We start from the raw sequence: 13,289 nt of genomic DNA on the forward strand, positions 1-13,289 counted from the left end.
GGTATTTTCTAAACTTATAATACTATTATTTCAAAATCAGATTCCTTTATTAAACATCTGTGGCCATCATTGTTTTCACTTAACAGGTAAGAAAACTGAGGTTCAGAAACATAAGGATATGTACATATAAGAATATACAACGTAAAGTCTAAACTCCTATGTGCTTGCTTCGGCAGCACATATACTAAAATTGGAACGATACAGAGATTAGCATGGCCCCTGCGCAAGAATGACACGCAAATTCGTGAAGTGTTCCATATTTTAAAAAAAAAAAGTCTAAACTCATATAACCTAAGTTTGAACTGGCACATTTTAAAGCAAAGAATTAAAGCTGGGTCTAGTTTAGAAATCCAATATTCTTCACATTTACCACTTCACTAACAATTTTTGCTATTAGAGGTGAGCATATAAATACATTTCAAGAACTGTAAAGTAATACTCTATAGGTATAAAAATCCATAACCTAGAAACCACAACACTTCCTCCCTAATCTTATTTACCACAAAGAACATCTCAAGTAAATTTGTAAAAAAAAAAAAAAATTACACTATTTGTGTGTGAGAGACAGACAGAAACGAAAGAAAGACAGAGACAGAGAGACAGAAACAGAGAGAGGATGAAAGAGAGAAAGAATGAGAGAGAGAGAAAGAGAGAGATTGCTTGGGGCTACACACAGTGTGTGCACTTAGTAGGGTCTATGCCTGGCTAGCACTATTCCGGGGAGTTCGATATGCAATATGGTGGGAGAGGATATAGAATCTGGGCTTCAAACATCCGGTATGAAAAGCACTTGCTGCTCCCTAATTTTCCTCTAAACTCAAAATTTCTATAAAGAAAACTGATAACTAGAACCATAACAAACACTAAATCTTACTATTCTCAGCAGTAGCCTAAAACATCTGTGATATACTTCTGCATAAGTAAAACTAAATTTTATTTTCCCTGGCATTATTCTGACTGTATCTGGTTAACGTTATTTCATGTAGATTCATCAACTCAAAATTAATTAGTATTATAGAATAGTGTACTCCATCCAGACAATTCATCTCTGTTGGCTCACATGCCTCACTGATACTGGCATGCCACTGTAATAATGGGCATCATGCCACCATAACAGATGGGCATAAACATAGATCTGCCAATGAGTCAGTGTGTGCATCAAGTTCTGAGTATTAATCCCCTATTTTCCTCCAAGAAATTCATAAAGTAAACTAGAATAAATATAAGTTTTCTACAAATGTGTTCATATCATGTGCCAACTCAAAGCGATATTAATTTTTAAATTCTTTTAAAACAACAACAACAACTTCCAAGGCCACAGAAGGCAAGTTTTCCATCTGATGAGTTTGGATCAGTCTTCTCTGCACAGGGAATTGAGTAAATCAATATGCAATCTCTACTTTAGATAAGCTGTGCCCCTAAAGCACTTGAAATTTTAAGGAAAAAAAATTGATTCTTTAAAAGTCACAAGACAGTATTGCAAGATGTAAAACTTCAAGAAATCTAGTACACAGTTATGTAAATAAACTTCAAACTTAAAAATAATCAATGCAATTAAATTTGCTTCTCACAATGAATAGGATAAAGCTTAGAAATATAAAAGGCACACCTCCATATAAGCAAAGTCTTAAAGTCCAGATATCACACATGTTCCCACCTCAGCACTGTCAGGTATGCTCTGGTGGTACCCAAATACCACCAGCAATAACCACAAACAACCCCAACACCAATAGGTCTACATATGCTCCCATATTAAAATTTTGTGAAGGTCTATAAATTCCTACAAGCCAGGAATAGATTCTAATAGCACAGATTTCTGTTTACATGATTACTTAAAACTTTACCATCTAGGGCCCACAGAGATAGCACAGCGGCGTTTGCCTTGCAAGCAGCCGATCCAGGACCAAAGGTGGTTGGTTCGAATCCCGGTGTCCCATATGGTCCCCCGTGCCTGCCAGGAGCTATTTCTGAGCAGACAGCCAGGAGTAACCCCTGAGCACTGCTGGGTGTGGCCCAAAAACCAAAAAAAAAAAAAACACTTTACCATCTAATGATGTATTTGTCACCTGTAATGGTCTCTCATTTTCAACAAAATGCATTTTTTTTGTTGTTGTTGTTTTTGGGTCACACCTGGCTTTGCTAAGGGGCTATTCCTGGCTCTACACTCAGAAATAGCTCCTGGCAGGCTCAGGGGACAATATGGGATGCCAGGATTCGAACCATCAACCTTCTGCATGAAAGGCAAATGCTTTACCTCCATGCTATCTCTCTGGCCCCAGAATGCATTATTTATATGTAGTTTCAAATTTCTGAGACTCTGGACAGACATTTTTCCAAAGAAGATATATAAATAGCCAGTGGGCACCTAGGTGGAAGACAAGCCCAACATGATTAACAGGGAAATGTAAATCAAGCCCATATCAAGGTCTTCCTTCACACCTGTCAAAATGGCTGTACCATAAAAAAAAAAAAAAAAGGCAAGAAATTTGAAAAGGATCATAGTGCACTGTAACTCCATCCTGGATTTAGGTGTACCTATCTGAGACCCGCCCTTTTCTGGGAAGGGTCTTGGGAACTGGATATTAGGTGTAACCTTACCTGCAAGACCCCTCCCATTCTGGGGAGTGGTCTTGGAAGGTTATATAAAGCCTTTGACCCAGGGGATTGAGGTCTTTGCCCTTTTGGCTTTAGGCTGGGGCTTTGCCTCTTTTGGTCTTTGACCAGCATGGAGGTCAAAGGAAGATGGCTGAAAGGAGTTACGATGCAGGGCCAAGAATAACTAGTGATTGAAAGGTTATGATGTAGGCCACACACATGTGGTGGTATGAATAAAGCTGATGCTTCCTGATGCCTGTCTCTGGATGAGTCTGATTCCGCCATTCACCTAAACCTGGGACCCGCCAGCTGAATGGGGATTGCAGAGCCATGTGGCCTGGGATGGCAGAGAAAAATCCCTCCATCCATCCACCTCCATCCAGCACCATCGTTAATTATTTAATGCAACAGTGCACTATCAATGAGAATGCAAGCTGGTAAGGACATCAAGGAAAACATCATGGACGTTCCACCAAAATCTAAAACAGACTTACTGCATGATCCAGTAACTTTATTCTGAACAAATATGCAAAGAAAATGAGAACACTGACTCAAAAATAAATATACAGGTACTGGAGCAATAGTATAGCAGGTAGGGTGCTTGCTTTATATATGGTTAACCCAGGTTTGATCCCTGGCATCCCTAAGAACTTCCAGGAGCGATTCCTGAGTGAAGAGCCAGAAGTAAGCCCTGAGCATCGATGGGTATATCCCAGAAACCAAAACAAATAAATAAATATGCACCCCGTGTTTGCAGCAGCATTATTGACAGTGACCAAGATACAGAAACAACCTAAGTGTCTATCAGTAAATGAGTAACTCAAGAAATTGGAGCACTGAAAGATACAGATGATCTATTTTTGTTGTTGTTATGGGCAGTTTTTTTGATATGCATATAATTACATAAACTATTATCAAAGATCAAATATAAAAGCCCCCAAATTTCAAACACTGAGAAAATTACTACCATCATGTCCATCATGAACTCAGACATCATGCTATTATTCTTGATCTCATAAACCAAAAGGGCAAACAATGAATTAAGTATATCTTCATACCAGCTACTTTACACTCCTAAATACAAGAAAAAAGAAACTCACAAAGAGAAGCCTGTGACTCTACATCAGCAAACAACACAAGCACCAACATTTTCAACAAGCAAATGTGCTTCTTCTTAGCTTCTAAGCAAATGGCCTTCCTTGGGTCCTCTAGAGCCCCAGAACCCCAGTCCCTTCATATTCCTTAGCTAAAGATGGCATCTCAAACTCCATTATACCATTAGCCCCCCTGGGTCTCATATCTTCGAGGGTTCTTTATGTATATGATTAAATTTTGCCCCTGTTGATCTCTCCCTTATTAAGAGGATGCTTAGTTAAGAACTTAGAAAGGCAGAGAAAATATTATTTTCCCTGTCCCTATACAATAGTCAACAAAAAATTTATTCAGATACAAAATAACCTGAGAATACAAAAAATGACTGAATGAGCCAAAGGTATCAATAAGAAATACCAAGACAAGCAAATAAGAATGCCAAAGAAACTTGGAAAAAAACTATTTTTAAAAAGCTCAATGAAGTGCTCCACAAACTCACTCTTTTCCTGAACGAGATATAAGCCATAAAAGATCATGGGTGTACCAGCCCATGCAGCAGAAAGCTGGCCATCTCGGGAAGAAAAGGAGGGTCAATTCCTCACCCTGCCAAAGCCATACTTGCTGCCTCCATCAATCAGAATCACTGTTTCCCTAATGGCCCTGCCTCATAATTGACCCTCTATGCTTCCATGCAAAGATACCAACCTGACCACACTTCAGGTACTCCCAATTTTTAAGCTAATATTTCCAGGGCTTTTGGAGCTAATGTGGACACCCTTCCCCTGTATCTTCCTTCCTCCCTGAGGCCTGCTGTGAAATGGTAGGCTATGCATTCCACAATCCCCAAAGAGGAAAAGGGATTACCATACCCCTATCTGGGTAGGACAAGAGACGCATGTCCAGCAGCAATTCTGATGCAGGAAATAATCCAAACACAGTTAGGAAGGTATAGCAAGCCAGAAACTCACACCACAAGCTGTTCAACCACAAGCTTTTCACCCACAAGCCAGTTGTTCCACTACATGGAACGAAGAGCCTAGATGGCAACTCCAGCCCTGCTAAGTAGCCTTTATTGGGACAAATAAAGCCAATCCCCAAGGGGAGGAAAAAGCCAGATGAGGAGGCAATGGGGAAACATTTTTAACAATAAAACCAAAGAAACCAATTGAGAGACATCTAGTTAGAAGGCAATATGAGGACCAATCTAAACAGCCTGTCAACTGAGTACATGACCCTAAAAGTCATAGTATCAGTAATAGTACTTAGAACTTCTGGACAACTTCATTTGTTTGATGCTGTTATCCCTAAAGGAACATACCAATTTAATAGAATGGTCAGCTAACAACCATAAGTAAAATATAAGTTATAAAAATTAAACCTGGGTCATCTTTATTTTTTTATTTAAAGAACCTTATAATTTACAAAGTTCAGTAAACAGAGCTTACTAAACCTTCTGCCACTGTATTAATGGCTTCATTGGAGATACAACAATTTTCACAAATGTACTTGCTACTGTACTTTTCTTTATATTTTTTTCTTCTCTTCCATTTATTTTCTATTTTTTTTCAATAACTTTGCTTTCACTTCTCTGGAAACAAATTATGATCAACTATGTCAACTATGTAATGCATTTTCTTTAAGAAAAATTTTAGAGTTCAATGAAAAACACAGGATAGGCCACATTAAAACTAAATCTTACAAAATTAAATAATATAAGTATTACAATTATTAATTTATTAAGTAACCAACCCATTAGAAAATTAATAGTTCTTTTAGATAATATGCAAATATAACATATTTTCTATACATACATAAGCATATATATATGTATAGCCCTTTTTTTTTTGGGGGGGGGGTCAAACCCAGCAGCGCTCAGGGGTTCTACACTCAGAAATTACTCCTGGCAGGCTTGGGGGACCATATGGGATGCTGGGATTCGAACCACGGTCCTCCTACATGCAAGGCAAATGCACTACCTCCATCTATCTCTCTGGCCCCTGTATAAGCCCTTTCGAAGAGTCATTCAAGGCTCTCCCTCTATGAAAAGCCTGTATTCTGTTTGATTTGTAACTCTGTCTCCCTCTCCATATTTCTCCAAATAAAACTACTGTACTTTAAGTCAGACAAAAAACTAGAAGTCTTACTAATGTGAAAATCACATCAATCTTCTTTATGCTTAGAATCTCATATTGAGGCACAATGATCTATCATCACTCTCAGTAATGTCCTGGCATCTATAACTGATTTATCTATTTTTAACAAAGTAATCTCAACACAATCTCTACACAGTTACTCCCATTCATCTACACTTTTATATGCATTCTAAAAAGAGAAAAAAGTGGTGGAAATAAAGTCAAACTTGCTTTAATTGCACACGACCCACAATTATATACCTAAATGATTCAACCCAAAATGAACCAAACCAGCCACTTAATTAAAGATTAAAGAATTCTCAGGCTAGAGAGAGCGTAGACTGCTAAAGCCACTTGATTTGCATGCAGCCAGATGTTTGATTCCCAGCATCCCATAAAATACCCAAGCACTGCCAAGAGTGATCCCTGAGCACAGAGTCAGGAGTAAGCCCTGAGAAAAGTTGGGTGTGCCCCTCCCAAACAAATAGGAGTTCTATAACATATAACTCTTTCACGGCTAATGTTGTAAAGTTGATAATAAAATGTAAGTTCTAAAAATAAACCTGGGAGCTGGAGTGATAGCACAGGGATAGGGCTTTTGCCTTCACACCGCCAATCTGGGCAGGACCCGGTTGGATCTCCAGCATCCCATATGGTCCCTCAAGCCTGCCAGGAGCAATTTCTGAGTGAAGAGCCAGGAATAACCACTGAGCACCATGGGTAGGCGGGGGAAGTAGAGAGGGAGGGAGGGAGGGAGGGAGGGAGGGAGGGAGGGAGGGAGGGAGGGAGGGAGGGAAGAAAGGAAGAATGGAAGGAAGTGAAGGAAGGAGGGAGGGAAGATGGGAGAGAGGGGAGGAAAGGAGGGAGGAAAGAAGGAAGGGAAGAAGGACGGAGGAAGGACGGAAGGAAGGAAGGAAGGAAGGAAGGAAGGAAGGAAGGAAGGAAGGAAGGAAGGAAGGAAGGAAGGAAGGAAGGAAGGAAGGAAGGAAGGGAGGGAGGAAGGGAGGGAGGGAGGGAGGGAGGGAGGGAGGGAGGGAAGTGAAGGAAGGATGGAATGTAGGAGGGAGGGAGGGAGGGAGGGAAGGAATGATGGAAGGAGAAAAGGAAGGAAGTGAAGGAAGGATGGAATGTAGGAAGGAGGGAGGGAGGGAAGAAAGGAAGGATGGACATGAAGGAAGGAGGGAAGGAAGTGAAGGAAGGAGGGAAGAAAGAAAGGAGGGGGAAGGAAGGATGGAAGTGAAGGAAGTAGAAAAGGAAGGAGGGAGGGAGGGAAGCAAAGGAAGGAGGGAAGAAAGAAGGAGGGAGAGAAGAAAGGAAGAATGGAAGGAAGTGAAGGAAGGAGGGAGGGAAGATGGGAGAGAGGGGAGGAAAGGAGGGAGGAAAGAAGGAAGGGAAGAAGGATGGAGGAAGGAAGGAAGGAAGGTAGGAAGGAAGGAAGGAAGGAAGGAAGGAAGGAAGGAAGGAAGGAAGGAAGGAAGGAAGGAAGGAAGGAAGGAAGGAAGGAAGGAAGGAAGGAAGGAAGGAAGGAAGGAGGGAGGGAGGGAGGGAGGGAGGGAGGGAGGCAGGGAGGGAGGGAGGGAAGGAGATAAAGGAGGAGGGAATGAAGGAATAAACTTGGGTCATCTTTATATTTTTATGTAAAGAATCTTATGATTTACAAAGTTATTGATAATCTAGTTTAGGCATGTATTTCAAAACCAATCCCAACAACAGTGCCAACTCCTCTATCACCAGTATTCCCAAACTCTATCATCTCCCACCCCTCCAAACCAACCCCCAACAGGCGCATTACAAAGTTTGGTAGTTACAACTTAGATCTCACATTCTCAGTGTTAATGAGTCAGTGCTTTGGATATATAGCTGTACCCCTCTCCCACATCACCAAGCACCACACATGCATCCTTTGGACACTGTACTTGGCTGGGTGTAGACAAGACAAACAAATAAACAAAACAAAAAACTTAAAACAAAGTAAAAATATTTAGGAAAAAAGAATCTGGGAAAAAACTAAAATGTGTGCCAATTCAGCAGCACATATTTAAAACTAGAGCAATAAAGAGAATAACAGCAAGGCTCCTACAGAAGAATGACATACATATGCATGAAACATCCATATTTTTAAAAGGCAAAGATATATAAAAAATAAAAGTAGGGGGAAGAGTGATATCACAACAGATAGGGCAGCAACCCTGAGTACTGCTGGGTGTGGTCCAAAATCCAAATAAATGCAATATAATTTTACAACAATTCCAAAAGGATAAGAATTTAAATTCTTAACTTTTTTGAAGCCAATAATCAAATATAGAAACTTGATTTACCAATATATGATATACAAGTGGTCCTTTTATAAGCCTACCTAAAAACTCCCTAACTCTGGGACAGGAGGTTAAACTGTTCATTGGTAGAAGGTAAAGGACACTGGTAAAGGGATTAGTGTTGGAACAGCGTATACCCAAAACTCAACCACAAGTATTTTCATAACTCTAATTCATGGTAATTCAATAAAAATATTTTTAAATAAGTAAAAATAAAACTCCCTGTTTTGTGGAAGTAAAAGGAAAAAGATAAAGAAAACTAAGTTATTTTAAGCGAAACATCACTAATCCTATGGTTAAGAAGGAAGTTATTTGGCATCCTTAAAATGGTTAGTGACCAAGAAGTTAGGACACAAGAGACTAAATTAGCAGAAAAGTGGATAGAGTCAAAATTGGAATATCAACCATTTTGCAGCCATTGTAGTAAAGAATGGTGTGACAGTTTTATACGTGGATGCTAAATATAAGGATTAGTGAACTTCATGAGTACTCATCTGCATGGTCATATCGATAACCTGTGGCTGTCCTCTGGACAGAATAAAACAATAAACTAAACATTAGTAGATACTAGCAAACTGAATTGATTTGCTATACAACAGCAAGCCTGAATTCTTATGTTGCTATAAAACAATAGGCTTGCATTCTTAGAATATCAAGGGAGTAGAAGACAAAGTGCAGATCTGCTCCTTAGAGGAGATTAAAAAAAAAATAGATGATTCTGGACTGAATTTCACTCTAGAGAAAGAAGTCTTTTAAAAATATATTTACTTGGGGCCGGAGACATAGCATGGAGGTAAGGCGTTTGCCTTTCATGCAGGAGGTCATCGGTTCGAATCCCGGTGTCCCATATGGTCCCCCGTGCCTGCCAGGAGCAATTTCTGAGCTTGGAGCCAGGAATAACCCCTGAGCGCTGCTGGGTGTGACCCAAAAACCACCAAAAAAAAAAAAAATATATATATATATATATATATATATATATATATATATATATATATATTTACTTTATGGGGCCAGAGAGATAGCATGGAGATAAGGCATTTGCCTTTCATGCAGAAAGAAGGTGGTTCGAATCCTGGCATCCCATATGGTCCCCTGGGCCTGCCAGGGGCGATTTCTGAGCCTAGCGCCAGGAGTAGACCCTGAGCATTGCCGGGTGTGACCCAAAAAACAAAAACAAAAAAAATTACTTTAAAAAAAATAGATGATTCTGGACCGAATTCCTCTCTAGAGAAAAAAAGTCTTTTTAAAAAGTATTTACTTGAGCTAACTGGATTACAGACCAAAAGATTATATTGACATTAGATGTACTGATTATATATGCAAGAGAATAACCTTGTGCTTTAAAAATCTCCAGGTGGGCCCGGAGAGATAGCACAGCGGTATTAGCCTTGCAAGCAGCTGATCCAGGACCAAAGGTGGTTGGTTCGAATCCCAGTGTCCCATATGGTCCTCCGTGCCTGCCAGGAGCTATTTCTGAGCAGACAGCCAGGAATAACCCCTGAGCAACACTGGGTATGGCCCAAAAACAAACAAACTAAATAAATAAATAAATAAATAAATAAATAATAAATAAAAATCTCCAGGTATTGGGGCCGGAGAGATAGCATGGAGGTAAGGCGTTTGCCTTTCATGCAGAAGGTCATCGGTTCGAATCCCGGCGTCCCATATGGTCCCCCGTGCCTGCCAGGAGCAATTTCTGAGCATGGAGCCAGGAATAACCCCTGAGCACTGCCGGGTGTGACCCAAAAACCACAAAAAAAAAAAAAAAAAAATCTCCAGGTGTTAGAAGTAAAAGGACATGTTTTCAACCAATTCTCCAATAAAATATGTTTATATGTTTATGTAAAAAATAGAGAAATAAAGAAAAAAAATTTTTTGGTTTTTTTTATTTTATTTTGGGTTTTTTTTGGGGGGAGGGTTTGGGGCCACATCCGGTGACCCTTAGGGGTTACTCCTGGCTATGCACTCAGAAATCACTCCTGGCTTGGGGGAACATATGGAACACCAGGGATTGCTATCGCTCTGGCCCTATAAAGTTTTTAATTGGTGAATCTGCTCATATATTTCTCTAGCTACTCTTAAAACATCTTTGGAAAACTGAGGGGCTGGAGAGATAGCACAATGGCAGGGAGTTTGCCTTGCAAGCAGTAGAACCAGAGATCCCGGCATCCCATATGGTCCCCAGAGCTTGACAGGAGCTATTTCTGAGCACAGAGCCTGATCGCCACCAGGTGTGACCCCAAAACCCAAAAACCCAAAAAAACTTCTTTGTAAAACTGAAAGTAAACTAAGAGATTGTACAGCGGCTAGGCTACTTGCCTTGCATGCAGTGCAACCAGATTTGATTCCCAGCATTCCAATATTCCTGAGTACAGAGCCAGTAATAATCCCTGAGTATTGCCAAGTGTGACCCTCTTCCCAAAAATGAATTATTTTTAAAATATATCATCAAGCTGGTAGTATTACACCCTCTCCTGGCATGGGTGAAATGGGGGTGGAAAGACAACATGACAATGTGATCCAGAAAACTAACGATTATCAAAAACCAGAACTATCTGCTCATAAGTATTAATTTTTTTTTACATAAATGTTGACATTTTCTTTGAAAATTGGGGTGTGGATGTCAAGGGGAGGAGGAGGTCTCATCAACATTTTATAAATGTGAGAGAGCAATAGGCTCAAGAAGGAATAAGCAAAGGCATGCAAAGCAGGGTCTTCTTGTTTCTGTACAACCCCATCAGGTTGTAGTTCAATTGTCCAATGTTTCTAATTCTGCAAATTTCAAGGATATATTCCCTCCATAGCTTCTATTCAAAGTTAACTTCTGGGGGCCTAAGCCATAGCACAGCGAATAGGAAAGGTTGCCTTACACACAGGCTACCTTGGATTTGAATGTCAGCATTCCATCCCCCAAACACTGCCAGGAGTAATTCCAGAATGCAAAATCAGGAATAATCAAAAGGCCCAAAAGGAAACAAACAAACAAACAAAAATGTTGAATTGTAATGGATGTCTGCTTCTCTAATAAAACCATGATACATTCTATTAAGGACTTCAAAGAAAGAGCTCCAAGATTAGAATGTCTGGATTCAGTTCTAGTATACAACTTGCAATCTAGAAGACCTGTTAACCACTTGTACTTTAATTTCCTTATCAGTAAAAGTGGAATCAAAGAGCTATAAGGTAACAAGCTAGATCCTTCTTAGGGGACTGAATGATAAAATAAAAAAGGAGAGAGAATAAAGGAGTTCATAAAAATAAACAAGCACTCAGTGTTCAGTCACTGTTGGTCACAGGATCAAATTTAACAAAATAAGAAATCAGAGGATGTAAGAGAAAAGCATCTAGGATGTTCACAGATCATAAAACTAAATGAATAGTAAGCAAATCACATGAAAACAGGCTAGTGCAGATTATGGGATAATTCAAGTCTTTTTGTTAATAGAAAGGTGGAGCCGTGACAAGCCTTGTGTTAGAACATCTTTAAATGTGCTGAAAGTAATATAATCAGAAATAAATTATCTAACTTTTAAACTTTTCTAACCTGGGTAGAAGAAAAATAAAGAGAAAACTACATTCTGCTTGCTAAACACAAAATTTCAGTCAGTCAGAATTGAACAAAGTCAAACTTTAATCACAATTTCAAAGATCGGCATTTTCCACACTGCCCTGTTTGTAAGATTTAAATTTTAACCACACCTGTCAGACATCTGCAATAGCTTCCTTTACAACACAAGTCTTTCCTTCATTTATCATCAAATCTACTGATAGCATATCAAGTGACCAATGTGGCTAGTAGTGAGTTTAAACATAGGTTAAAATGTTTAAAATAGAGTAAATCAGCACTCACAGCATTCTTCAAATCTAAGCATACACAAATTCAATCAGTTTGCATGTGTTTTCTCCCCAAGCTTTGATGATATTTCAAACAATCTTTAGTCTATGTAACTTTTAGTGATTCCTTTTACTAAAAAAATCCCATTATTAATTGTCAAAGTTCAATATTCATTCATAGGCACATACTAAAAATGCTTTGCTCGAACGCTGATTATTTGGGGTGGGTTTTGCTATTTTTCTTCGTATTGCAAATGATACTGAAAGATCACTTTATTAAACCATCCGTTTAATAAAGCGCCTATGCACTATGACACCTCCCCACTCCAAAATCCCCAAAGACATTCCCAAAACAATTAACCCTCAATCCCATCTCCCCAGACACCCCGCTTTCACCCTCCCCTACAAGTTTCTCCAGGATTGCTGCAACAAACATGAAACAAGCCACAAGTGCTTAATTAAGAAAAAAAAAATCAGATTTCTGCACCCCAGTCCAGACCCGGGACGGTCATGCAAACCCGGGAGCCGCCTAGGCAGCTCTTCAAAAAGCTTAAAAATGTACTTGCACCCCAAATTTACTTTCACCACTCCCCGGGGGGGGGGGAATCTACCCCACAATCTGGGGAAAGCGTTAGCGCCCGCACCTGTGTGCTGTTCACCAGGATCTGCCCCGCCTGGGGTCCTCACCCCCCAACCCACCAATCCCCCCAGAACCCCAATCCCCAGGGGCCATCCCCCCCGTCCCCAGCCTTTCTCCTTCCTCACTTCTTCAGGTCGCTGCTAAAGAGGCCGAAGGCGCCTGAGGGGGAAATGGTGGAGGTGGCCTCCTGCCCCAGCTCCGTCGTCTCCCCGCCTCCAGAGTGGTCATTGGAAACGAAGTTGTTGCTGGACATCGCTGGGCGCGGGGCGGCGGCTTGCTGGGGGTCCAGGTCCGGGACCCGGGAAAGGACCAGGAACCAAAGTACTTGAGCCGCCGAGGGGCGCGCGTGCGCAGACGCTTCCGGACTCGTCACGGCTCCCGGAGCCGACTGACCCAGGCGGGCCACCCACCCCGCGCTGCGCATGCCCAGTGCGTGCTGGCCGGAGCCCACCCCACCCACTCGGCCACGCCGCAGCCTGGCTGGATTTTTTTCCCTCTCCGGGTTTTGGTGATATCTGGGAGCCGGCTGTGTGTGCTCCAAAGTGTACCAAGATCTGGGTTCTTTTTTAATTTTCTTAACAATCAAAATATTTATTTATACCAAGGCAAGAAAACAGATCTGGTAGGAAGGTAAATCAAAGTGCAGATTGGAAGTTGGGGCAACAGCAAGAAGTGGGATGG

General features: G+C 40.7%; 1 protein-coding gene and 2 non-coding genes across 3 annotated transcripts in view; 2 read left to right on the forward strand and 1 right to left on the reverse strand.

Moving 5' to 3' along the window:
• Positions 1 to 12,987, reverse strand: part of AP3B1 (adaptor related protein complex 3 subunit beta 1) — a 239,500-nt gene extending 226,513 nt beyond the window's left edge. Inside the window, exon 1 of the mRNA XM_049766041.1 lies at positions 12,734 to 12,987. Coding sequence (XP_049621998.1) covers positions 12,734 to 12,861 — 128 coding nt within the window. The 5' untranslated portion in view covers positions 12,862 to 12,987. The remainder of the gene's footprint in view (positions 1 to 12,733) is intronic.
• On the forward strand, positions 161 to 264 carry LOC126003245 (U6 spliceosomal RNA). Its single transcript, XR_007493777.1, has one exon. It is a non-coding gene; the product is annotated as a U6 spliceosomal RNA (small nuclear RNA).
• On the forward strand, positions 7,836 to 7,940 carry LOC126002394 (U6 spliceosomal RNA). Its single transcript, XR_007493110.1, has one exon. It is a non-coding gene; the product is annotated as a U6 spliceosomal RNA (small nuclear RNA).
• Positions 12,988 to 13,289: the final 302 nt, after the last annotated feature.

The sequence above is a fragment of the Suncus etruscus genome, chromosome 2, assembly GCF_024139225.1.
Source record: "Suncus etruscus isolate mSunEtr1 chromosome 2, mSunEtr1.pri.cur, whole genome shotgun sequence".
NCBI classification, from domain to species: domain Eukaryota; kingdom Metazoa; phylum Chordata; class Mammalia; order Eulipotyphla; family Soricidae; genus Suncus; species Suncus etruscus.